Source organism: Oncorhynchus mykiss, chromosome 13 (assembly GCF_057628025.1).
Source record: "Oncorhynchus mykiss isolate SJ-2025 chromosome 13, ASM5762802v1, whole genome shotgun sequence".
Lineage (NCBI taxonomy): Eukaryota > Metazoa > Chordata > Actinopteri > Salmoniformes > Salmonidae > Oncorhynchus > Oncorhynchus mykiss.
The window spans coordinates 11,792,501-11,820,107 of record NC_143034.1 but is presented as its reverse complement, the minus strand read 5'-3'; the positions used below and the strand labels follow the sequence as shown (position 1 = coordinate 11,820,107).

The 27,607-nt window shown below is 42.3% G+C and overlaps 1 protein-coding gene and 1 long non-coding RNA gene across 7 annotated transcripts in view; both read right to left on the bottom strand.

Moving 5' to 3' along the window:
- Positions 1–27,607, bottom strand: part of LOC110519495 (adhesion G protein-coupled receptor E5) — a 237,587-nt gene that overhangs the window by 106,019 nt on the left and 103,961 nt on the right. For 4 of the 6 annotated variants that reach the window (XM_090195151.1, XM_090195150.1, XM_090195153.1 and 1 more), the window contains 3 exons: positions 26,954–27,085; positions 26,564–26,695; positions 26,152–26,283 (listed from right to left, as the gene is read on the bottom strand). In XM_090195151.1, coding sequence (XP_090051277.1) covers positions 26,152–26,283; positions 26,564–26,695; positions 26,954–27,085 — 396 coding nt within the window. The remainder of the gene's footprint in view (positions 1–26,151; positions 26,284–26,563; positions 26,696–26,953; positions 27,086–27,607) is intronic. The other 2 variants (XM_090195152.1, XM_090195158.1) reach the window with 1 other exon arrangement.
- LOC149978701 (uncharacterized) lies at positions 14,460–17,753 on the bottom strand. Its single transcript, XR_016485634.1, has 2 exons — positions 16,716–17,753; positions 14,460–15,721 (listed from the first exon to the last, which is right to left on the bottom strand). It is a non-coding gene; the product is annotated as an uncharacterized LOC149978701 (long non-coding RNA).

Sequence of the window (27,607 nt, the reverse complement as noted above, 5' to 3'; positions counted from 1 at the left end):
TTTCTGCACCAGTTAGTTTCGGTTTTGACACGTTTATTGTTTTGTATTATGTTCATGTTGAGTTTTCTTATTAAAAACATGAACTAGAACCACGCTGCGTTTTGGTCCAACCTCTCCTTCCCAGGTAGAAGGCCATTACAACACTCTGTAGTGCCTTGTGGTCGGAGGCCGAGCAGTTGACATACTGTTGAGTGAAGCCAGTGTGTCTATGCATGAGGATGACACAATACTATATTTTTCAGCTACTACAGAGCCTGAAATGACTGCAACACTTAACAAAGAGCTGCAGTGACTTTCAAAATGGGTGGCAAGGAATCATTTAGTCCTAAATATTTCAAACACTAAAAGCATTATATTTGGGACAAATCATTCACCAAACCCTAAACTTCAAATAAATCTTCAAATACATGATGTTGAAATTATGCAAGTGAAGGTGACTAAACTGCATGGAGTAACTCTGGATCGTAAACTGTCATGGTCAGAACATATTGATACAACAGTAGCTAAGATGGGGAGAAGTCTGTCCATAATAAAGTGTTGCTCTACCTTCTTAACAGCACTGTCAACAATGCAGGTCCTACAGGCCCTAGTTTCTACCTTCTTAACAGCACTGTCAACAAGGCAGGTCCTACAGGCCCTAGTTTCTACCTTCTTAACAACACTGTCAACAAGGCAGGTCCTAGAGGCCCTAGGTTCTACCTTCTTAACAACACTGTCAACAAGGCAGGTCCTAGAGTCCCTAGTTTCTATCTTCTTAACAACACTGTCAACAAGGCAGGTCCTAGAGGCCCTAGTTTCTACCTTCTTAACAACACTGTCAACAAGGCAGGTCCTACAGGCCCTAGTTTCTACCTTCTTAACAACACTGTCAACAAGGCAGGTCCTAGAGTCCCTAGTTTCTATCTTCTTAACAACACTGTCAACAAGGCAGGTCCTAGAGGCCCTAGTTTCTACCTTCTTAACAACACTGTCAACAAGGCAGGTCCTACAGGCCCTAGTTTCTACCTTCTTAACAACACTGTCAACAAGGCAGGTCCTACAGGCCCTAGTTTCTACCTTCTTAATAACACTTTCAACAAGGCAGTTTTTAGAGGCCCTAGTTTCTACCTTCTTAACAACACTGTCAACAAGGCAGGTCCTACAGGCCCTAGTTTCTACCTTCTTAACAACACTGTCAACAAGGCAGGTTTTACAGGCCCTAGTTTCTACCTTCTTAACAGCACTGTCAACAAGGCAGGTCCTACAGGCCCTAGTTTCTACCTTCTTAACAGCACTGTAAACAAGGCAGGTTTTACAGGCCCTAGTTTCTACCTTCTTAACAACACTGTTAACAAGGCAGGTCCTACAGGCCCTAGTTTCTACCTTCTTAACAGCACTGTCAACAAGGCAGGTCCTACAGGCCTAGTTTCTACCTTCTTAATAACACTGTCAACAAGTCACTTAGTGTGTTGTAGACATGTGGTAGTGGAGTAGGGGTCTGAGGACACACACTTAGTGTGTTGTAGACATGTGGTAGTGGAGTAGGGATCTGAGGACACACACTTAGTGTGTTGTAGACATGTGGTAGTGGAGTAGGGGTCTGAGGACACACACTTGGTGTGTTGTGAAATCTGTTGTGAATGTTTTGTAATGTTTTAAACTGCTTTAATGTTGCTGGACCCCAGGAAGAGTAGCTGCTATCCGAAGAGTAGCTGCTATCCGAGGCGGTGCAGCCAACGGGTTTCTCCACGCATCGCGCAGACAGAAACAAACATCTTTCGGGTAAGAAGAGGGGCGGGGGCGTATGCCTTATGGCTAACGTGACATGGTGTGATGAAAGAAACATACAGGAACTCAAATCCTTCTTTTCACCTGATTTAGAATTCCTCACAATCAAATGTAGACCGCATTATCTACCAAGAGAATTCTCTTCGATTATAATCACAGCCGTATATATCCCCCCCCAAGCAGACACATCGATGGCTCTGAATGAACTTTATTTGACTCTTTGCAAACTGGAAACCATTTATCCGGAGGCTGGATTCATTGTAGCTGGGGATTTTAACAAGGCTAATCTGAAAACAAGACTCCCTAAATTTTATCAGCATATCGATTGCGCAACCAGGGGTGGAAAGACCTTGGATCATTGTTACTCTAACTTCCGCGACGCATATAAGGCCCTGCCCCGCCCTCCTTTCGGAAAAGCTGACCACGACTCCATTTTGTTGATCCCTGCCTACAGACAGTAACTAAAACAAGAGGCTCCCACGCTGAGGTCTGTCCAACGCTGGTCCGACCAAGCTGACTCCACACTCCAAGACTGCTTCCATCACGTGGACTGGAACATGTTTCGTATTGCGTCAGACAACAACATTGACGAATACGCTGATTCGGTGTGCGAGTTCATTAGAACATGCGTTGAAGATGTCGTTCCCATAGCAACGATTAAAACATTCCCTAACCAGAAACCGTGGATTGATGGCAGCATTCGCGTGAAACTGAAATCGCGAACCACTGCTTTTAATCAGGGCAAGGTGTCTGATAACATGACCGAATACAAACAGTGCAGCTATTCCCTCCGCAAGGCTATCAAACAAGCTAAGCGTCAGTACAGAGACAAAGTAGAATCTCAATTCAACGGCTCAGACACAAGAGGCATGTGGCAGGGTCTACAGTCAATCACGGACTACAGGAAGAAATCCAGCCCAGTCACGGACCAGGATGTCCTGCTCCCAGGCAGACTAAATAACTTTTTTGCCCGCTTTGAGCTTCACTGCAGCCGAGGTGAGTAAGACATTTAAACACATTTAAACGTGTTAACCCTCGCAAGGCTGCAGGCCCAGAAGGCATCCCCAGCCGTGCCCTCAGAGCATGCGCAGACCAGCTGGCCGGTGTGTTTACGGACATATTCAATCAATCCCTATACCAGTCTGCTGTTCCCACATGCTTCAAGAGGGCCACCATTGTTCCTGTTCCCAAGAAAGCTAAGGTAACTGAGCTAAACGACTACCGCCCCATGAAGTGCTTTGAGAGACTAGTCAAGGACCATATCACCTCCACCCTACCTGACACCCTAGACCCACTCCAATTTGCTTACCGCCCAAATAGGTCCACAGACGATGCAATCTCAACCACACTGCACACTGCCCTAACCCATCTGGACAAGAGGAATACCTATGTGAGAATGCTGTTCATCGACTACAGCTCGGCATTCAACACCATAGTACCCTCCAAGCTCGTCATCAAGCTCGAGACCCTGGGTCTCGACCCCGCCCTGTGCAACTGGGTACTGCACTTCCTGACGGGCCGCCCCCAGGTGGTGAGGGTAGGCAACAACATCTCCTCCCCGCTGATCCTCAACACTGGGGCCCCACAAGGGTGCGTTCTGAGCCCTCTCCTGTACTCCCTGTTTACCCACGACTGCGTGGCCACGCACGCCTCCAACTCAATCATCAAGTTTGCGGACGACACAACAGTGGTAGGCTTGATTACCAACAACGACGAGACGGCCTACAGGGAGGAGGTGAGGGCCCTCGGAGTGTGGTGTCAGGAAAATAACCTCACACTCAACGTCAACAAAACTACGGAGATGATTGTGGACTTCAGGAAACAGCAGAGGGAACACCCCCCTATCCACATCGATGGAACAGTAGTGGAGAGGGTAGCAAGTTTTAAGTTCCTCGGCATACACATCACAGACAAACTGAATTGGTCCACTCACACAGACAGCATTGTGAAGAAGGCGCAGCAGCGCATCTTCAAACTCAGGAGGCTGAAGAAATTCGGCTTGTCACCAAAAGCACTCACAAACTTCTACAGATGCACAATCGAGAGCATCCTGGCGGGCTGTATCACCGCCTGGTACGGCAACTGCTCCGCCCTCAACCGTAAGGCTCTCCAGAGGGTAGTGAGGTCTGCACAACGCATCACCGGGGGCAAACTACCTGCCCTACAGGACACCTACACCACCCGATGTCACAGGAAGGCCAAAAAGATCATCAAGGACATCAACCACCCGAGCCACTGCCTGTTCACCCCGCTATCATCCAGAAGGCGAGGTCAGTACAGGTGCATCAAAGCTGGGACCGAGAGACTGAAAAACAGCTTCTATCTCAAGGCCATCAGACCGTTAAACAGCCACCACTAACATTGAGTGGCTGCTGCCAACACACTGACACTGACTCAACTCCAGCCACTTTAATAATGGGAATTGATGGGAAATGATGTAAATATATCACTAGCCACTTTAAACAATGCTACCTTATATAATGTTACTTACCCTACATTATTCATCTCATATGCATACGTATATACTGTACTCTATATCATCGACTGTATCCTTATGTAATACATGTATCACTAGCCATTTTAACTATGCCACTTTGTTTACATACTCATCTCATATGTATATACTGTACTCGATACCATCTACTGTATCTTGCCTATGCTGCTCTGTACCATCACTCATTCATATATCCTTATGTACATATTCTTTATACCCTTACACTGTGTACAAGACAGTAGTTTTGGAATTGTTAGTTAGATTACTTGTTATTACTGCATTGTCGGAACTAGAAGCACAAGCATTTCGCTACACTCGCATTAACATCTGCTAACCATGTGTATGTGACAAATAAAATTGGATTTGATTGATTTGATTTGATTTGCTGCCTTGGCTGGAACTAATGGGGATCCTTAATAAATACAAACACAACACACCGCAATACAACAACACTACACACCACGATACAACAACACTACACACCACGATATAACAACACTACACACCACGATATAACAACACTACACACCATGATACAAAAACACTACACACCACGATATAACAACACTACACACCACGATATAACAACACTACACACCACGATATAACAACACTACACACCATGATACAACAACACTACACACCACGATATAACAACACTACACACCATGATACAACAACACTACACACCACGATATAACAACACTACACACCATGATACAACAACACTACACACCACGATATAACAACACTACACACCACGATATAACAACACTACACACCATGATACAACAACACTACACACCACGATACAACAACACTACACACCATGATACAACAACACTACACACCACGATATAACAACACTACACACCACGATATAACAACACTACACACCATGATACAACAACACTACACACCACGATATAACAACACTACACACCATGATACAACAACACTACACACCACGATATAACAACACTACACACCATGATACAACAACACTACACACCACGATATAACAACACTACACACCACGATATGACAACACTACACACCATGATACAACAACACTACACACCACGATACAACAACACTACACACCATGATATAACAACACTACACACCATGATACAACAACACTACACACCACGATATAACAACACTACACACCATGATACAACAACACTACACACCACGATATAACAACACTACACACCATGATACAACAACACTACACACCACGATATAACAACACTAAACACCATGATACAACAACACTACACACCACGATATAACAACACTACACACCATGATACAACAACACTACACACCAACACAACAACACTACACACCACAACACAACAACACTACACACCAACACAACAACACTACACACCACAACACAACAACACTACACACCGCAACACAACAACACTACACACCTTAACACAACAACACTACACACCACAACACAACAACACTACACACCGCAACACAACAACTCAACACACCACAACACAACAACACTACACACCGCAACACAACACACACCACACCACACTGCAACACACCGCAACACAACACGATATAACAACACTACACACCATGATACAACAACACTACACACCACGATATAACAACACTACACACCACGATATAACAACACTACACACCACGATATAACAACACTACACACCATGATACAACAACACTACACACCACGATATAACAACACTACACACCATGATACAACAACACTACACACCAACACAAAAACACTACACACCACAACACAACAACACTACACACCACAACACAACAACACTACACACCTTAACACAACAACACTACACACCACAACACAACAACACTACACACCGCAACACAACAACACTACACACCGCAACACAACAACACTACACACCACAACACAACAACACTACACACCGCAACACAACAACACTACACACCGCAACACAACAACACTACACACTACAACACACAACACAACACACCACAACACACCACGATACAACAACACTACACACCACACAACACAACACACCACAACACACCACAACACACCGCAACACAACAACACTACACACCGCAACACAACAACACTACACACCACAACACAACAACACTACACACCACAACACACAACACAACACACCACAACACACCACGATACAACAACACTACACACCACACAACACAACACACCACAACACACCACAACACACCGCAACACAACAACACTACACACCGCAACACAACAACACTACACACCACAACACAACAACACTACACACCACAACACACAACACAACACACCACAACACACCACGATACAACAACACTACACACCACACAACACAACACACCACAACACACCACGATACAACAACACTACACACCACAACACACCACAACACACCACAACACACCACAACACACCACACCAACACAACACACAAATGAAAACTGTCACATCCTTATCATGTACACAGTAGATACAAGTTGTTGACATGGTTTACCGTCAGATACCAACTAACTAAGTTACAAATGAAGACATGTTGACAGAGAGGAAGTTGAGGTGGAGATTAAAACACCCAGAAACCCATAGCACACCAGTGCTAAAAATGTTACCATGGTAACCATCCTAGCATGCATCCCAAATGACAACCTATTACACAGTGCACTATTTGCCCTGGTCTAATGTAGTGCACTATACAGGTAATAGGGTGTCATTTGGGCCTCAGCACTACAAAGAGGAAGCTGCCGGTGGAATAACGGTATCTACAGCAACAGAGGAAAGTCCCTACTGTAATATAAGCACCACACTCAGATCAGTTTACATAGTCCCTTACTGATCATCATTATCCAGGCTTACACAGTCAAACTGAACCTAGACCTGTCCTTATGAGGCGGTTTGCAGTGGCACAACAGTAACCTCTGTTTGAGGAAGTAGCATTGAGATCAGTAAGGGTAGTGACCTCTCTAACAGTCTAGATCAGGGGGGTCACACTCATTTTGCCAAGTGGGCCACATTTGATCTTCAACCTGGTCCGGAGGGCCTCACTTAAAATGTCATATATTTCCTCTGCATCGTTTTCTCTGAGAGATCCATCGCTGTTTGACTGTCTAAATATAAGACACATGTACCATGTCAGATATAGAATTACAATTAGAATTACAATTACAATTTTGAGTTTAATTCCAATATTACACTTTATATCACATTAGAGTGTAATATAACAAAAAACGTTTAAAATAGAAACACTGGATTTTTTACATTAAAAATTATAAAAAACATTAAGAAACATTCCACTCATGAGGACACTGCTCCCTCCTTTCCTCTGAGGTGTACACTCATTCACTACTTCAAAACTAAAAGCATTGGATTGGTGGAGGCATGCTAGTGTGAGATCAGTGAAGGAAAGTGAACAAGTGTACACTTCACGAGAGAGGAGGGATTATTGGGACGCACCCGAGTCTTAGTTCTGCCTCATGCAAGACGATGTGTTGGGGTCATAGTTCAAACTGGTTTAGGGTACGGGGTCACGTTCCAGTCCGACTACAATGCAGTCGTTGCATTGCTTCAACCAATGGCTGTGTGCTACGTAGCTGTAGTTGTATTTATTCTGGATCCCCATTAGTTCCTGTCAAGGCAGCAGCTACTCTTCCTCTTCCAGCAAAATGAAGGCAGTTTTAAAAACATTACAACACATTGATAACAGATTTCACAACATAATAAGTGTGTGCCCTCAGGCCTCTACTCTTCTACCACTTATCTACAACACAAAACCCATGTGTACATCAATCAATCAATCAATCAAATTTATTTTATATAGCCCTTCGTACATCAGCTGATATCTCAAAGTGCTGTACAGAAACCCAGCCTAAAACCCCAAACAGCAAGCAATGCAGGTGAAGAAGCACGGTGGCTAGGAAAAACTCCCTAGAAAGGCCAAAACCTAGGAAGAAACCTAGAGAGGAACCAGGCTATGTGGGGTGGCCAGTCCTCTTCTGGCTGTGCCGGGTGGAGATTATAACAAAACATGGTCAAGATGTTCAAATGTTCATAAATGACCAGCATGGTCGAATAATAATAAGGCAGAATAGTTGAAACTGGAGCAGCAGCACAGTCAGGTGGACTGGGGACAGCAAAGAGTCATCATGTCAGGTATTCCTGGGGCATGGTCCTAGGGCTCAGGTCCTCCGAGAGAGAGAAAGAAAGAGAGAATTAGAGAGAGCATATGTGGGATGGCCAGTCCTCTTCTGGCTGTGCCGGGTGGAGATTATAACAGAACATGGCCAAGATGTTCAAATGTTCATAAATGATCAGCATGGTTGAATAATAATAAGGCAGAACAGTTGAAACTGGAGCAGCAGCACAGCCAGGTGGACTGGGGACAGCAAGGAGTCATCATGTCAGGTAGTCCTGGGGCATGGTCCTAGGGCTCAGGTCCTCCGAGAGAGAGAAAGAGAGAAGGAGAGAATTAGAGAACGCACACTTAGATTCACACAGGACACCGAATAGGACAGGAGAAGTACTCCAGATATAACAAACTGACCCTAGCCCCCCGACACATAAACTACTGCAGCATAAATACTGGAGGCTGAGACAGGAGGGGTCAGGAGACACTGTGGCCCACTCCGAGGACACCCCCGGACAGGGCCAAACAGGAAGGATATAACCCCACCCACTTTGCCAAAGCACAGCCCCCACACCACTAGAGGGATATCTTCAACCACCAACATACCATCCTGAGACAAGGCTGAGTATAGCCCACAAAGACCTCCGCCACGGCACAACTTAAGGGGGGGGGGGGGCGCCAACCCAGACAGGATGACCACATCAGTGACTCAACCCACTCAGGTGACGCACCCCCTCCAGGGACGGCATGAGAGAGCCCCAGTAAAGCCAGTGACTCAGCCCCTGTAATAGGGTTAGAGGCAGAGAATCCCAGTGGAAAGAGGGGAACCGGCCAGGCAGAGACAGCAAGGGTGGTTCGTTGCTCCAGAGCCTTTCCGTTCACCCTCCCACTCCTGGGCCAGACTACACTCAATCATATGACCCACTGAAGAGATGAGTCTTCAGTAGAGACTTAAAGGTTGAGACCGAGTTTGCGTCTCTGACATGGGTAGGCAGACCGTTCCATAAAAATGGAGCTCTATAGGAGAAAGCCCTGCCTCCAGCTGTTTGCTTAAAAATTCTAGGGACAATTAGGAGGCCTGCGTCTTGTGACCGTAGCGTACGTGTAGGTATGTACGGCAGGACCAAATCACAGAGATAGATAGGAGCAAGCCCATGTAATGCTTTGTAGGTTAGCAGTAAAACCTTGAAATCAGCCCTTGCTTTGACAGGAAGCCAGTGTAGAGAGGCTAGCACTGGAGTAATATGATCAATTTTTTTGGTTCTAGTCAGGATTCTAGCAGCCGTATTTAGCACTAACTGAAGTTTATTTAGTGCTTTATCCGGGTAGCCGGAGAGTAGAGCATTGCAGTAGTCTAACCTGGAAGTGACAAAAGCATGGATTAATTTTTCTGCATCATTTTTGGACAGAAAGTTCCTGATTTTTGCAATGTTACGTAGATGGAAAAAAGCTGTCCTTGAAATGGTCTTGATATGTTCTTCAAAAGAGAGATCAGGGTCCAGAGTAACGCCGAGGTCCTTCACAGTTTTATTTGAGACGACTGTACAACCATTAAGATTAATTGTCAGATTCAACAGAAGATCTCTTTGTTTCTTGGGACCTAGAACAAGCATCTCTGTTTTGTCCGAGTTTAAAAGTAGAAAGTTTGCAGCCATCCACTTCCTTATGTCTGAAACACATTCTTCTAGCAAGGGCAATTTTGGGGCTTCACCATGTTTAATTGAAATGTACAGCTGTGTGTCATCCGCATAGCAGTGAAAGTTAACATTATGTTTTCGAATAACATCCCCAAGAGGTAAAATATATAGTGAAAACAATAGTGGTCCTAAAACGGAACCTTGAGGAACACCGAAATTTACAGTTGATTTGTCAGAGGACAGACCATTCACAGAGACAAACTGATATCTTTCCGACAGATAAGATCTAAACCAGGCCAGAACTTGTCCGTGTAGACCAATTTGGGTTTCCAATCTCTCCAAAAGAATGTGGTGATCGATGGTATCAAAAGCAGCACTAAGGTCTAGGAGCACGAGGACAGATGCAGAGCCTCGGTCCGATGCCATTAAAATGTCATTTACCACCTTCACAAGTGCCGTCTCAGTGCTATGATGGGGTCTAAAACCAGACTGAAGCATTTCGTATACATTGTTTGTCTTCAGGAAGGCAGTGAGTTGTTGCGCAACAGCCTTTTCTAAAATTTTTGAGAGGAATGGAAGATTCGATATAGGCCGATAGTTTTTTATATTTTCTGGGTCAAGGTTTGGCTTTTTCAAGAGAGGCTTTATTACTGCCACTTTTAGTGAGTTTGGTACACATCCGGTGGATAGAGAGCCGTTTATTATGTTCAACATAGGAGGGCCAAGCACAGGAAGCAGCTCTTTCAGTAGTTTAGTTGGAATAGGGTCCAGTATGCAGCTTGAAGGTTTAGAGGCCATGATTATTTTCATCATTGTGTCAAGAGATATAGTACTAAAACACTTGAGTGTCTCTCTTGATCCTAGGTCCTGGCAGAGTTGTGCAGACTCAGGACAACTGAGCTTTGAAGGAATACGCAGATTTAAGGAAGAGTCCGTAATTTGCTTTCTAATAATCATAATCTTTTCCTCAAAGAAGTTCATGAATTTATCACTGCTAAAGTGAAAGTCATCCTCTCTTGGGGAATGCTGCTTTTTAGTTAGCTTTGCGACAGTATCAAAAAGGAATTTCGGATTGTTCTTATTTTCCTCAATTAAGTTAGAAAAATAGGATGATCGAGCAGCAGTAAGGGCTCTTCGGTACTGCACAGTACTGTCTTTCCAAGCTAGTCGGAAGACTTCCAGTTTGGTGTGTCGCCATTTCCGTTCCAATTTTCTGGAAGCTTGCTTCAGAGCTCGGGTATTTTCTGTGTACCAGGGAGCTAGTTTCTTATGAGAAATGTTTTTAGTTTTTAGGGGTGCAACTGCATCTAGGGTATTGCGCAAGGTTAAGTTGAGTTCCTCAGTTAGGTGGTTAACTGATTTTTGTCCTCTGGCGTCCTTGGGTAGACAGAGGGAATCTGGAAGGACATCAAGGAATCTTTGTGTTGTCTGTGAATTTATAGCACGACTTTTGATGATCCTTGGTTGGGGTCTGAGCAGATTATTTGTTGCAATTGCAAACGTAATAAAATGGTGGTCCGATAGTCCAGGATTATGAGGAAAAACATTAAGATCCACAACATTTATTCCATGGGACAAAACTAGGTCCAGCGTATGACTGTGACAGTGAGTGGGTCCAGAGACATGTTGGACAAAACCCACTGAGTCGATGATGGCTCCGAAAGCCTTTTGGAGTGGGTCTGTGGACTTTTCCATGTGAATATTAAAGTCACCAAAGATTAGAATATTATCCGCTATGACTACAAGGTCCGATAGGAATTCAGGGAACTCAGTGAGGAACGCTGTATATGGCCCAGGAGGCCTGTAAACAGTAGCTATAAAAAGTGATTGAGTAGGCTGCATAGATTTCATGACTAGAAGCTCAAAAGACGAAAACGTCATTTTTTTTTTTTTTTTTTTTTTTTTTTTTTTTTGTAAATTGAAATTTGCTATCGTAAATGTTAGCAACACCTCCGCCTTTGCGGGATGCACGGGGGATATGGTCACTAGTGTAGCCAGGAGGTGAGGCCACATTTAACACAGTAAATTCATCAGGCTTAAGCCATGTTTCAGTCAGGCCAATCACATCAAGATTATGATCAGTGATTAGTTCATTGACTATAATTGCCTTTGAAGTAAGGGATCTAACATTAAGTAGCCCTATTTTGAGATGTGAGGTATCATGATCTCTTTCAATAATGACAGGAATGGAGGTGGTCTTTATCCTAGTGAGATTGCTAAAGCGAACACCGCCATGTTTAGTTTTGCCCAACCTAGGTCGAGGCACAGACACGGTCTCAATGGTGATAGCTGAGCTGACTACACTGACTGTGCTAGTGGCAGACTCCACTATGCTGGCAGGCTGGCTAACAGCCTGCTGCCTGGCCTGCACCCTATTTCATTGTGGAGCTAGAGGAGTTAGAGCCCTGTCTATGTTGGTAGATAAAATGAGAGCACCCCTCCAGCTAGGATGGAGTCCGTCACTCCTCAGCAGGTCAGGCTTGGTCCTGTTTGTGGGTGAGTCCCAGAAAGAGGGCCAATTATCTACAAATTCTATCTTTTGGGAGGGGCAGAAAACAGTTTTCAACCAGCGATTGAGTTGTGAGACTCTGCTGTAGAGCTCATCACTCCCCCTAACTGGGAGGGGGCCAGAGACAATTACTCGATGCCGACACATCTTTCTAGCTGATTTACACGCAGAAGCTATGTTGCGCTTGGTGATCTCTGACTGTTTCATCCTAACATCGTTGGTGCCGACGTGGATAACAACATCTCTATACTCTCTACACTCGCCAGTTTTAGCTTTAGCCAGCACCATCTTCAGATTAGCCTTAACGTCGGTAGCCCTGCCCCCCGGTAAACAGTGTATGATCGCTGGATGATTCTCAAGTCTAATACTGCGGGTAATGGAGTCGCCAATGACTAGAGTTTTCAATTTGTCAGAGCTAATGGTGGGAAGCTTCGGCGTCTCAGACCCCGTAACGGGAGGAGTAGAGACCAGAGAAGACTCGGCCTCTGACTCCGACCCGCTGCTTAATGGGGAAAACCGGTTGAAAGTTTCTGTCGGCTGAATGAGCGACACCGGTTGAGCGTTCCTACAGCATTTCCTTCCAGAAACCGTGAGAAAGTTGTCCGGCTGCGGGGACTGTGCCAGGGGATTTATACTACTATCTGTACTTACTGGTGGCACAGACGCTGTTTCATCCTTTCCTACACTGAAATTACCCTTGCCTAGCGATTGCGTCTGAAGCTGGGCTTGTAGCACAGCTATCCTCGCCGTAAGGCGAGTACAGCGACTGCAATTAGAAGGCATCATGTTAATGTTACTACTTAGCTTCGGCTGTTGGAGGTCCTGACGAACCGTGTCCAGATAAAGCGTCCGGAGTGAAAAAGTTGAGTAGGAAAAAACAAAAATATAAACGGTAATTGAAAAGTAAAAACCGTAAATTTGTCAGGTAGCAAAACAGGTTGGCAACAAAACGCACAGCAACTCAAAAACAAGTCTGCAAGTCGTGACCGGAAATGACGTCAATGTACATGAGTGTATACTGTGTATGTTATCTTGTGTTTATATGCACTTGTCTATGTTTGTGTTGCTTCACAGTCCCCGCTGTTCCTTAAGGTGTATTTCTTGTTTAATCAAACTGTACTGTTGGCGTGAGTTACTTGATGTGGAATAGAGTTCCATGTAGTCATGGCTCTATGTAGTACTGTGCTCCTCCCACAGTCTGTTCTGGACTGACAGCTCAGTCAGGCATCAGATTGCTGCTATATCACGTGATGGGTACAGCTGTGAGTTCAGGCAGACGTCTGGATTGGAATGTGGCCAAAAGATAGGGGTCATGGGGTTAGAGGTCGGGGGTCAGAGGTCAGGCAGGTTCAGGGGTCAGGGCTAGCATGGCCTCAGCCGTCTCATTTGTGCCGGGCGCAGTGTTGTTCGGTTGTTACTAAGCCCTGACAGACAGGTGTATCGACCAGGTGTGTTTGTGCACATGCCCAGAGGGCTGCGCACCGAAGGAACCCACACACATTCATCCTCATCTGTAGTGGACACACACACACACACACACACACACACAAGCTAAACTGAGATCCTCGCATCACACACACACACACAGACACACACACACACACACACACACACACACACACACACACGCGCGCGCTTCCACACACACAGATGCACAAATACACACACTCATCCTCATCTGTAGTGGACACACACAAAGCATGCTGAGCCCTTGCCACACACACAGACACACAAACACAAACACACGGACACACAAACATGCCGGTGTCACCTATCAATCGCACTTGCACAAACCAAACAGGGTATCCATTACAACCGTTGCTGTGCTGATGTGACAACATACAATTATTTGCGTTGTCATGGAAATTACCACCAGGGACTCAAAGTCAAACTTAAATGAATCATTCTTTATTATCAGCAAGCTGGAGAGGTTCCAACAAACTTCATGCAACATAGTACACATCAGTCAGGGGCTCTGCCGGGGCAGTCCCGTTAGTTCTCTAATATACGGCTATCCAAATAATTCATATAAGCATGATTTACATGATTCATTATTCATCATCAACGTTGGTTCCTGCAAGTGACTGACTGACTGATAACTAACAAGGTTTCTTCTCTCAAATCTGGGACCTTGAAATTGAGATACTCATTTTGGTTCCCAGAACAATGTTCTGGGCGTACTGTCAATTGGTCTGAGGAGGAGGTCACAGTCACCTGCACGAACCAAGATAGAGTGAGAGGAGATGCTGTGTACAATTAAATGCTACCTCTTCAGACAGCAACATTTTCCCTCACTTTCCCTCCTTGTATTACGCTGTGATAACTATTGTTAAAATTGTTATATTTGTTCAAATGGCTTTAAAACGTTGTTTTTCAAAATTAAAAGCCTGAAACCAGACTATTTACTGTATGACAAATTATTACCACCAATATTCTTAATAGAAATGTCTAAGACAAATGTCAAATAGAATAACAACACACTGTTAAAACCATTTTATCAAATTGGCTTATACTCCCCTATAACATTGACGACCTCACTGCAGAGTTACAGGGTCAGATTTGGTAGAGGGCTAACCCTTAGGGAGAAATCCCGACCATATAGCAGAACCAATCTGGAGAGATTTTTTTTTAAGCAAGACAAAAACAAAACAAACAAAACATCATACAACAAACAAAACAAAAACCACAATTCAAACAACAACCAAGAACAACAACCACAATACACTTCTTCCCTTTTGACACATGACTCACATCGTGTTTTATTCGTCCAAAACAACAACAACACTGCCGGTTAAGTAAAAAATAAACAAATCAGAAAAACAAATACAATCAAATGACATACCTTGATAACTCCATAAGGAAATAATTGTATCCCATAAGGTAATTCAAGATATAGTAATATGGACTGGAGACAGGTTTCCCTCACTCAGGGGCAGCACTCTCTCTCTCTCTCTCTCTCTCTCTCTCTCTCTCTCTCTCTCTCTCTCTCTCTCCTCCTCATGGTCTGAATCACACATAGGACTATTGATAAAACGTGTATGTGACCAATCTGATTTAATTTATAATCTTCTACCTAATTATCAGTGTTTACATCTTACATTTAAATCTCACCCAATGTCTCTAGCCTTTCTGGTGAGGGTGATTAGGCCTCACCAGAAAGTCAGAATAGAGGTCGGAGGTCATTCAACCCTATTAAGTGAGTGTTTATTTCCCCATTCTTTCCCCGTTCTTCTGTATCTTAAAAGACGTTTCAAACATTTTGTGTACAAGGTTTACACTGGGGTTTTCAGTACATTTCTTAACCTCTCTAGGGTAGGGGGCAGCATTCAGAATTTTGGATGATATGATATGATATGCATATAACTGGTAGATTTGGTAGATTTGGATAGAAAATACTCTAAAATATCCAAAACTGTTAATATCGTGTCTGTGAGTAAAACAGAACTGATTTGGCAGGCGAAAACCTGAGAAAAATCCATTCAGGAAGTATTTTGGGGGGGATTTTGTAGTTTTCTATTCAATGCCATTACAGTATCCATTGATTTGGGACTCAACTTGCAGATCCAATGCCTTCCACTAGATGTCAACAGTCGTTAGAAATCGTTTCAGGCTTGTATTCTTTTAAATTAGGGAGTAACACCAGTCTGAATGAGTGGGCCCTACCGTGTCGCAGAGCTTTTTCATGCGCAATCCCGAGAGAGTGCATTTCTTGTTTACCTTTTATAGTGACGATGTTATTGTCCTGTTGAAATATATAGATCATTTAGGCCAAAAACAACCTGAGGATTGAATATAAACATCGTTTGACATGTTTCTATGAACTTTACGGATACAATTTGGATTTTTTTGTCTGCCTGTTTTGACTGCGTTTGAGCCTGTGGATTACTGAAGAAAACGTGCGAACAAAACTGAGGTTTTTGGATATAAAGAGACTTTATTGAACAAAATGAACATTTATTGAGTAAATGAATGTCTTCTGATTGCCACCATATGAAGATCATCAAAGGTAAGGGATTAATATTATCTCTATTTCTGAGTTTTGTAACGCTTCTGCTTGGCTGGTCACTGTTTGGATAATTTGTCAACTGGGCTATGATCTGGGCTAGGTATGTTCTGGGCTAGGTATGCTTTTGCCGAAAAGCATTTTATAAATCTGACACCGTGGTTGGATTAACAGGACAATTTCCCTTTATGCAACATTTGTACAAACAAATAATGAGGGATCTTCCTTAAAGATTAACTTCTTGTTAATCCAGCCGCTGTGTCAAATTTCAAAAAGGCTTTACGGCAAAAGCATACCATGAGATTATCTGAGGATAGCGCCCCATGTAAAAAAAAAACAAAACATACAATCATTACCAGCCAAGTCGAGGAGTCAGAAATAGCGATAAAATTAATCACTTACCTTTGATGATCTTCATATGGTTGCACTCACAGACTCCCAGTTACACTTACAATTAATCCTCAGGTTGTTAATTGTATTTATAATCAATAAAAATTTTAACCGGACAATACCGTTTTCAATAGAAAGGAAAAATAACAAAGAGTGCGTCAAATCAGGTCTGCAAACCTCCTCTGTCCTCTGACCAAAATTGCTTTTCACACATCGTTTTTCAAAATAAAAGCCTGAAACAATGTCTAAAGACTGTTGACATCTAGTGGAAGCCATTGGAACTGCAATCGGATTCCTAACCCATTGGATTCTCTATTGGTATTGAGTTGAAAAACAGCGACATGAAAACAATTCCACTTCCTAGATGTATTTTTCTCAGGTTTTTGCCTGCCATATCAGTTCTGTTATACTCATAGGCATATTATTTTAACAGTTTTGGAAACTTTAGAGTGTTTTCTATCCAAATCCACTAATTATATACATATCCTAAATTCTGGGCCTGAATAACAGGCAATTTACTTTGGGCACGCTTTTCATCCGGAGGTGAAAATACTGCCCCCTACCCACGAGAGGTTAACAGCAGGGAGATAGGTATCCTAAGGGGCGGCAGTAGCCTAGTGGTTAGAGCATTGGGCCAATAACCGAATGGTTCCTAGATTGAATCCCCGGAGCCGGAAGAAAAATATATATGTTGTTCTGCCTCTGAACAAGGCAGTTGACCCACTGTTCCTAGGGAATCATGGTAAATAAAATTTAGTTTTTAACTGACTTGTCCAGTTAAATTAAGGTTCAATAAAAAACTATTAAAAACAGCCGGATCCAGGTATATTTATACTGTATATTACTACAGTGTCACTAACTGATAAATGCCTCAGCAAGTCTTTAAAAAGGAAATGTACACAATCTGTAATGGCTCTATGATGCCATACGCTGGGAGACGAGAAGTAAGTACAGGGAATGAATATTTAATGGATTAACAGACATGAAAAACAGGAACAGCGTCTGGACAGGAGAAACAAAACAACATCAATGCAGACGCAGAAAATTAACTGGAGGGGGTGACAGATATAGGGTAGATAATCAATGACGTGATGGAGTCCAGGTGAGTCCGATGAAGCGCTGGGGCGCGTAACGATGGTGAGAGGTGTGAGTAATGATGAGCCGTCTGGCAACCTCGAGCGTCAGAGAGGGGGAGCAGGAGCAGACGTGACCAAATCATTGGTAAACTCATCAGAAAACTTGATATTGGAATTTCCATCAAGCCTGGAAGAAAGAAAATTAACATATACTAATCAGTCCTAAAAGTCTTCATCTTAATCGAGCTTATTGCATCTTGGGAAAGAAGTCTTGATAAAACCATGTGTAAACAGAATCATACTTCAGACACTTCAGATGATACAGTGTCCCATTAAGCAGAATCATACGTCAGACACTTCAGATGATACAGTGTCCCATTAAACAGAATCATTCGTCAGACACTTCAGATGATACAGTGTCCCATTAAACAGAATCATACTTCAGACACTTAAGATGATACAGTGTCCCATTAAGCGGAATAGGCACCTTCTAAAGTAAACAATCCCAAAGTCCCTTTCTTGTAATCTAATCATGTTGAACCTGTTGCATTGACATGCAGAACCAGTCCACAGATTGGACACACCTACTCATTCAAGGGTTTTTCTTTATTTTTACTATTTTCTACATTGTAAAATAATAGTGAAGACATCAAAACTAGGAAATAGCACATATGGGATCATGTAGTAACTAAAAAAGTTTTAAACAAATCAAAATATATTTTATGTTTTAAGATTCTTCAAAGTAACCACCCTTTGCCTTGATGACATCTTTGCACACTCTTGGCATTCTCTAAACCAGCTTCATCTCGAATGCTTTTCCAAAAATCTTGAAGGAGTTCCCACATATGCTGAGCACATGTTGGCTGCTTTTCCTTTACTATGCGGTCCAACTCATCCCAAACAATGTAAATTGGGTTTGAGGTCGGGTGATTGTGGAGGCCAGGTCATCGGATGCAACACTCTGTCACTTTCCTTCTTGGTCAAATAGCCCTTACACAGCCTGGAGGTGTGTTGGGTCATTGTCCTGTTGAAAAACAAATGATAGTCCCACTAAGTGCAAACCAGATTGGATGGCGTATCGCTGCAGAATGCTGTGGTAGCCATGCTGGTTAAGTGTGCCTTGATTTCGAAATAAATCACCAGCAAAGTTTCACCAGCAAAGCACCCCACACCATTACACCTCCTCCTCCATGCTTCACGGTGGGAACTACACATGTGGAGATCATCCGTTCACCTACTCTGTGTCTCACAACGACACGGCGGTTGGAACCAAAAAAGTCAAATTTGGACTTATCAGACCAAAGGACACATTTTCATTGGTTTAATGTCTATTGCTTGTGTTTCTTGGTGCAAGCAAATCTATTCTTATTATTGGTGTCATTTAGTAGTGGTTTCTTTGCAGTAATTTGACCATGAAGGCCTGAATCATGCAGTCTCCTCAGAACAGTTGATGTTGAGATGTGTCTGTTACTTGAACTCTGTGAAGCATTTATTTGGGCTGCAGAGGTAACTCTGGGTTTTCCTTTCCTGTGGCAGTCCTCATGAGAGACAGTTAACTGTAATGAACTGATCCTCTGCAGCAGAGGTAACTCTGGGATTTCCTTTCCCGTGGCAGTCCTCATGAGAGCCAGTTTCATCATAGTGCTTGATGTTTGTTGCGACTGCACTTGATGAAACTTTCAAAGTTCTTGAAATGTTCCACATTGACTGACCTTCACGGCTTAAAGTAGTGATGGACTGATGTTTCTCTTTGCTTATTTGAGCTGTTCTTGCCATAATGTGGACTTGGTCTTTTACCAAATGGGGCTATATTCTGTATACCACCCCTGCCTCCTCAAATTAACTTTTAACAAAGCAAACCTGTTAATTGAAATGCATTTCAGGTGACTACCTCATGAAGATGTTTGAGAGAATGCCAAGAGTGTGCAAAGCTGTCAACAACACAAGGCCGGCTAATTAGATTATTTAAAATGTGTTTTACACTTTTTTGGTTACTACATGATTCCATATGTGTTATTTGATAGTAGAACATAGTTCAAATAAAGAAAACCCTTGAATGAGTAGGCGTGTCCTAACTTTTGACTTGTACTGTCTACTCTTTCTGTCCCAAATGTCCCTTACAGCCTGTTTGAGTTCAGTGAGTTCTGTTCATTTTCACTGGCAGCTTATCTATTTGTCCACAGGAAGCTTATCTTTAAACCAAACAACAGATGGCAGCCTCTAATATGATGAGTCTCAATTCCTCTTCTCCTCATGTGACCTTGTATTCAAAAACACTTCAAAATACTAAGACACCACATTATTAAAGTGCTCTCTGAAAGTCACTAATAACATATTACATTAACAAATCTCTAGTAACTCAGTATAATATTCATACATTGTTACATCATCACATCTCTAGTAACTCAGTATAATATTCATACATTGTTACATCATCACATCTCTAGTAACCCATTATACTCTACATACATTGTTACATCATCACATCTCTAGTAACACATTATACTCTACATACATTGTTACATCATCACATCTCTAGTAACTCAGTATAATATTCATACATTGTTACATCATCACATCTCTAGTAACACATTATACTCTACATACATTGTTACATCATCACATCTCTAGTAACTCAGTATAATATTCATACATTGTTACATCATCACATCTCTAGTAACCCATTATACTTTACATATATTGTTACATCATCACATCTCTAGTAACACATTATACTCTACATACATTGTTACATCATCACATCTCTAGTAACACATTATAATATTCATACATTGTTACATCATCACATCTCTAGTAACTCAGTATAATATTCATACATTGTTACATCATCACATCTCTAGTAACACATTATACTCTACATACATTGTTACATCATCACATCTCTAGTAACTCAGTATAATATTCATACATTGTTACATCATCACATCTCTAGTAACCCATTATACTTTACATATATTGTTACATCATCACATCTCTAGTAACACATTATAATATTCATACATTGTAACATCATCACATCTCTAGTAACCCATTATACTCTACATATATTGTTACATCATCACATCTCTAGTAACACATTATACTCTACATACATTGTTACATCATCACATCTCTAGTAACACATTATACTCTACATACATTGTTACATCATCACATCTCTAGTAACACATTATACTCTACATACATTGTTACATCATCACATCTCTAGTAACTCAGTATAATATTCATACATTGTTACATCATCACATCTATAGTAACACATTATACTCTACATACATTGTTACATCATCACATCTCTAGTAACACATTATACTCTACATACATTGTTACATCATCACATCTCTAGTAACTCAGTATAATATTCATACATTGTTACATCATCACATCTCTAGTAACTCAGTATAATATTCATACATTGTTACATCATCACATCTCTAGTAACACATTATACTCTACATACATTGTTACATCATCACATCTCTAGTAACTCAGTATAATATTCATACATTGTTACATCATCACATCTCTAGTAACTCAGTATAATATTCATACATTGTTACATCATCACATCTCTAGTAACCCATTATACTTTACATATATTGTTACATCATCAAATCTCTAGTAACTCAGTATAATATTCATACACTGTTCCATCATCACATCTCTAGTAACACATTATACTCTAAATACATTGTTACATCATCACATCTCTAGTAACACATTATACTCTAAATACATTGTTACATCATCACATCTCTAGTAACACATTATACTCTACATATATTGTTACATCATCACATCTCTAGTAACACATTATACTCTACATACATTGTTACATCATCAAATCTCTAGTAACTCAGTATAATATTCATACACTGTTCCATCATCACATCTCTAGTAACACATTATACTCTAAATACATTGTTACATCATCACATCTCTAGTAACACATTATACTCTAAATACATTGTTACATCATCACATCTCTAGTAACACATTATACTCTACATATATTGTTACATCATCACATCTCTAGTAACACATTATACTCTACATACATTGTTACATCATCACATCTCTAGTAACCCATTATACTCTACATACATTGTTCCATCATCACATCTCTAGTAACACATTATACTTTACATACATTGTTACATCATCACATCTCTAGTACCTCAGTATAATATTCATACAGTATATTTGGTAATAGTACTCTCTCCTTTCATATCTTCACATCACGCAGAATCCCTATATAATGTTAAAAACTCAGCTCACAGAATTGGTTGGAGTATTCATTAATACACACACCTCTTTCAAACCAGTGGACAGAACTGGTGGGGTATTCATTCATACACACACCTCTTTCAAACCAGTGGACAGAACTGGTTGGGGTATTCATTAATACACACACCTCTTTCAAACCAGTGGACAGAACTGGTTGGGGTATTCATTCAGACACACACCTCTTTCAAACCAGTGGACAGAACTGGTTGGGGTATTCATTCATACACACACCTCTTTCAAACCAGTGGACAGAACTGGTTGGGGTTTTCATTCAGATACACACGTCTTCCACACCGGGGATAGTCCCCTGAAAGCTCTCATTCACTCAGTACAAATAATATCTCTTATTATCTGAAATTCAATACTTCAGCTTACCAATTATTTTCAAAATATCAATCTGTTATTATCCACATTTTAATCTCTTAATATCCAAATGTCAATCACCTGTCATTTCAACTCTCACATCCACATTCACTTAGTACTATTCCCCAACACACCCAGTAATCACCATGGTTACTCCTTATGCATCTTCATCCATTCTCTTGTCGTTACCTTCTTCTGCGGTTCCTCTACAGTCTCTATAGTCTCTTTAGTATCTTTAGTCCCTCAGTATCGATAGTCTCAATAGTCTATATAGACATAAATGCTTTAGTGCAGTGGTTCTTAACCTGAGTTCGATCGAACCCCAGGGGTTCGGTGAGTCAGTCTCAGGGGTTCGGCGGAGGTCAAGACACACAGCCGACTCATATGATTCGTGATGATCACGCCCCGCTTAGGCCATCATTGGCTGCTCGGGTGATCACGCTACATCGCTTGGCCTATCTGTGCTGCAGGGAATTTGGTGCGCTCAGTAGTCGACTTGTGACTGTCGTGATGGTACGTCTTGTGATTTCTTTCTTAATATTTGAATCCCTTCATACTTACTATGTCGAGTAAAAAAAGAAAGTGGTCGGACGAATATGTACAATATGGATTCACATGTATAACGGAACGTGATGGGAGTCAGCGTCCTAACTGCATGATTTGCAATGCCAAGTTGAGCAATTCTAGTCTAGCACCGGCAAAACTAAGATAACACTTCCTTAAGCTGCATGGAGATGGAAAATACAAGAACACAACGCTCGCTGAATTCAAGGTGAAGAGAGCCAGATTCGATGAAAAGGCTACTCTGCCTGTTCTCGGCTTTGTACCCATCAACAAACCGATCCTCACAGCATCGTACGAAGTTGCTTACCTGATCGCAAAGCAGGGCAAACCACAAACTATTGGTGAAACACTCATAAAACCAGCTGTGTTGAAGATGGCGAATATCATGCTGGGAAAAGAGGCTGAAGTTAAGTTATCCCAAATTCCTCTTTCAAATGACACCATCAGCGACAGAATAGAGGACATGAGCAAAGACATCTTGGTTCAAGTAGTTGTAGATCTGATTTCAAGCCCGGCAAAATTCAGCCTTCAACTCGACGAGAACACAGACGTTTCCAATCTAAGCCAGCTTGCTGTATTCGTGCGCTATGTGAAAGACGACGTGATAAAGGCAGATTTTTTATTTTGTAAGCCTCTTACAACAACAACTAAGGCAGCCGATGTGAAGAAACTTGTGGATGACTTCTTCAAAGACAACAATCTTTCGTGGGATATGGTTTCTGCAGTTTGTTCGGACGGAGCTCCAGTCATGCTGGGAAGAAAGTCTGGTTTTGGTGCGCTAGTGAAAGCCGATGCACCACACATCATTGTTACGCATTGTATTCTGCACAGGCATGCGTTGGCAACAAAAACCTTGCCTCCGAAACTGGCAGAAGCATTAAAAATTGTAGTGGAATGCGTGAACTATGTGCGAACTAGTGCTCTGAGGTACCACATCTTCAGTGAGCTGTGTAAAGAAATGGGCTCTGAATTCGAGGTACTTCTGTACCATTCTAACGTTCGGTGGTTATCCCGGGGACCGGTGCTGAATCGTGTTTTTGCTGTGCGTGTGGAATTAGCCCTGTTTTTGCAAGAGCACCAACATTGTCATGCATATTGCTTCAAAAATTCTGAGTTCATTCTCATTTTAGCGTACATGGCTGATATCTTCGCAGCTCTCAATCATCTCAATCAAAAGATGCAGGGCGGCGGAGTCAACATCATCGAAGCGGAGGAAAACCTGAAGGCTTTTTAAAAAAGCTACGGTTATGGAAACGACGAACAGAGAACGAAAACTTTGCAAACTTTCCCCTGCTGGACGACTGTGTAAGTAAGATCGAAGATGTATCTGGAATCAGAGACATTTCTGTACCCGCAGAACTGAAGCAAGCAAATGCCACGCACTTAGATGAGCTTGCAAAGTCTCTCGACAGATACTTCCCTATAAGAGAGTCATATCCAGCATGGGTGAGACAGCCATTCACGTTTAGTGTTGAGACAACAGATGTCAATAATGAATACCTCGATGAAATCATTGAAATTCAGCAGAGCCAGGTTCAACAGCAACTCTTCAGAACAACAACGCTTTCAACGTTTTGGTGTCAACAAATGGTAACGTACCCTGTTATTGCTAAGAAAACTCTGGAGATTTTCATACCGTTTGTTACAACATATCTTTGCGAGCAATCCTTTTCGAGGATGCTGGACATAAAAACGAAGAAAAGGAACAGACTTTGTTGCAAAAATGACATGAGAGTGGCACTTGCCAAGGTGAAGCCGCACATTTCTGAACTGGTCTCTGAAAGGCAACAGCAGAAGTCACACTGATTTGTAGTAAATATTCATTATTTTGTTTTTGTGTGAAAATCATGTTTTGATGATTTTGTTCTTTGATTACAGTGATGTTGATGCACGGTTCATTTTGTGTACCAGTAAAATATATACCTATGTTTTGATTGGTTCAGTGAATGCGCATTTGAAACTGGTGGGGTTCAGTACCTCCAACAAGGTTAAGAACCACTGCTTTAGTGTCTGTGGATGCCTTAGTAGCTATTGTCCCTATAGTCTCTGTAGTATCTATTGTCACTAAGGCATCTTTAGTCCCTTACAATCCATAGTCTCAATAGTCTTTAAAGTCACAAATGCCTTAGTCTATATGGACTATAAAGTCTTCCCATAAATATATATGTACAGTATGTAGTGATGTTTCCAACTAAAGCAGTCAATCAATTAATCAATCAATCAAGACAAAACACACACACAAGGATGCCCTCTTGTGGACTCACCTTCACAGTGTGATGAGAGAATCTGAACCCAGGTTGACACTGGCAGTGGTAGCTCCCAATGGTGTTGAGGCAACTGGCGTTGCTGCCACAAACCTGAGGTGTATCTTGGCACTCATCGATGTCTGAAGAGAGAAGGGAATATATTGAAAGTAAATAACTCACCCCTCCTCCAGTGATTCCCTAACTTCTCCTCCAGTGATTCCCTAACCCCTCATCCAGTGACACCACAACCTCTCCTCCAGTGATTCCCTAACCTCTCCACCAGTGATTCCCTAATCTCTCCTCCAGTGATTCCCTAAAATCTCCTCCAGTGATTCTCTAATATCTCCTCCAGTGATTCCCTAACCTCTCCTAGATATAGATCTCTTAGATATAGATGTATGTAATGTAATGCTATGTTAGATATATATGTATGCTATGTTATGTTATGCTTGATACAGATGTATGTTATGTTATGTTATGTTAGAAATATATATGTTATTTTATGTTAGATACATATGTATGTAATGTTATGTTAGATAAAGACGTAATTAAGACAGACAAAGTAATCGTACCTCACTGCACCATATCGTTGGAAGCAGTGCATCATGGTACCAGATTCTTTCCTCACCTGAGCACCTAGCCTGTTTGTTGCCATAATTACTGTATCCAGGGAGACATAGGCAACTGTAGCTTCCTTCCTGGTTCTGACAGGTCCCTCCCTCTCCACAAACACCAGCAGTTACATTACACTCATCTATGTCTGAGAGAGAGAGAGAGAGAGGGGGAGGGGAGAGAGAGGGGGAGGGGAGAGAGAGAGAGTGAGAGAGGGAGGGAGGGGAGAGAGAGAGAGAGGGGGGAGAGAGGGAGATGTATGTTATGTTATGTTAGATATAGATTTAGGTAATGTTATGTTATGCTAGATATAGATGTAGATGTATGTTATGTTAAATATAGACGTAATTAAGACAGACAAAGTTATCGTACCTCACTGTACCATATCGTTGGAAGCAGTGCATCATGGTACCAGATTCTTTCCTCACCTGAGCACATAGCCTGTTTGTTGCCATGATTACTGTATCCAGGTACACAGAGGCAACTGTAGCTTCCTTGCTGGTTCTGACAGGTCCCTCCCCCTCCACAGATACCAGCAGTTGCATTACACTCATCTATGTCTGAGAGAGAGAGAGGGAGGGAGAGAGAGAGAGGGAGAGAGAGAGAGAGAGAGAGAGAGAGAGAGAGAGAGAGAGAGGGGTGGGGAGAGGAGAGAGAGAGAGAGAGGGGGGGGGAGAGGGAGATTATGATATAGATATAGATATAGATAGATGTATGTTATGTTAGATATAGACGTAATTAAGACAGACAATGTTATCGTACCTCACTGTACCATATTGTTGGAAGCAGTGCATCATGGTACCATATTCTTTCCTCACCTGAGCACCTAGCCTGTTTGTTGCCATAATTACTGTATCCAGGGAGACAGAGGCAAATGTAGCTTCCTTCCTGGTTCTGACAGGTCCCTCCCCCTTCACAGATACCAGCAGTTACATTACACTCATCTATGTCTAAGAGAGAAAGAGAGAGAGAGGGGAGGGAAGAGAGAGGGGGAAGGGAGAGAGAGAGAGAGGGGGGGGGAAGAGAGAGGGAGAGAGCGAGGGGAAAGAGAGAGAGGGAGAGCGAGAGAGAGAGAGAGAGAGAGAGAGAGAGGGAGGGGAAGAGAGAGGAAGGGGAGAGAGAGAAAGAGAGGGAGGGGAGAGAGAGAGAGAGAGAGGGGGAGAGGAAAGAGGGAGAGAGCGAGGGGAAAGGAAGAGAGAGAGAGAGAGAGAGGGAGAGAGGGAGGGGAGAGGAGAGAGGGAGAGGAGAGAGGGAGAGAGGGAGAGAGGGAGAGAGAGAGAGGGAGAGAGAGAGAGAGAGAGAGAGAGAGAATATCATAATCACCCCTCCCCACCTACACAATTAATAATATAATTATCCTCCCCTCCCCACCTACATATAGAATAATATCATTATCCACTCCCCTCCCCACCTACACATAGAATAATATAATTATCCCCCCTCCTCCCATACACAGAGAATAATATCATTAT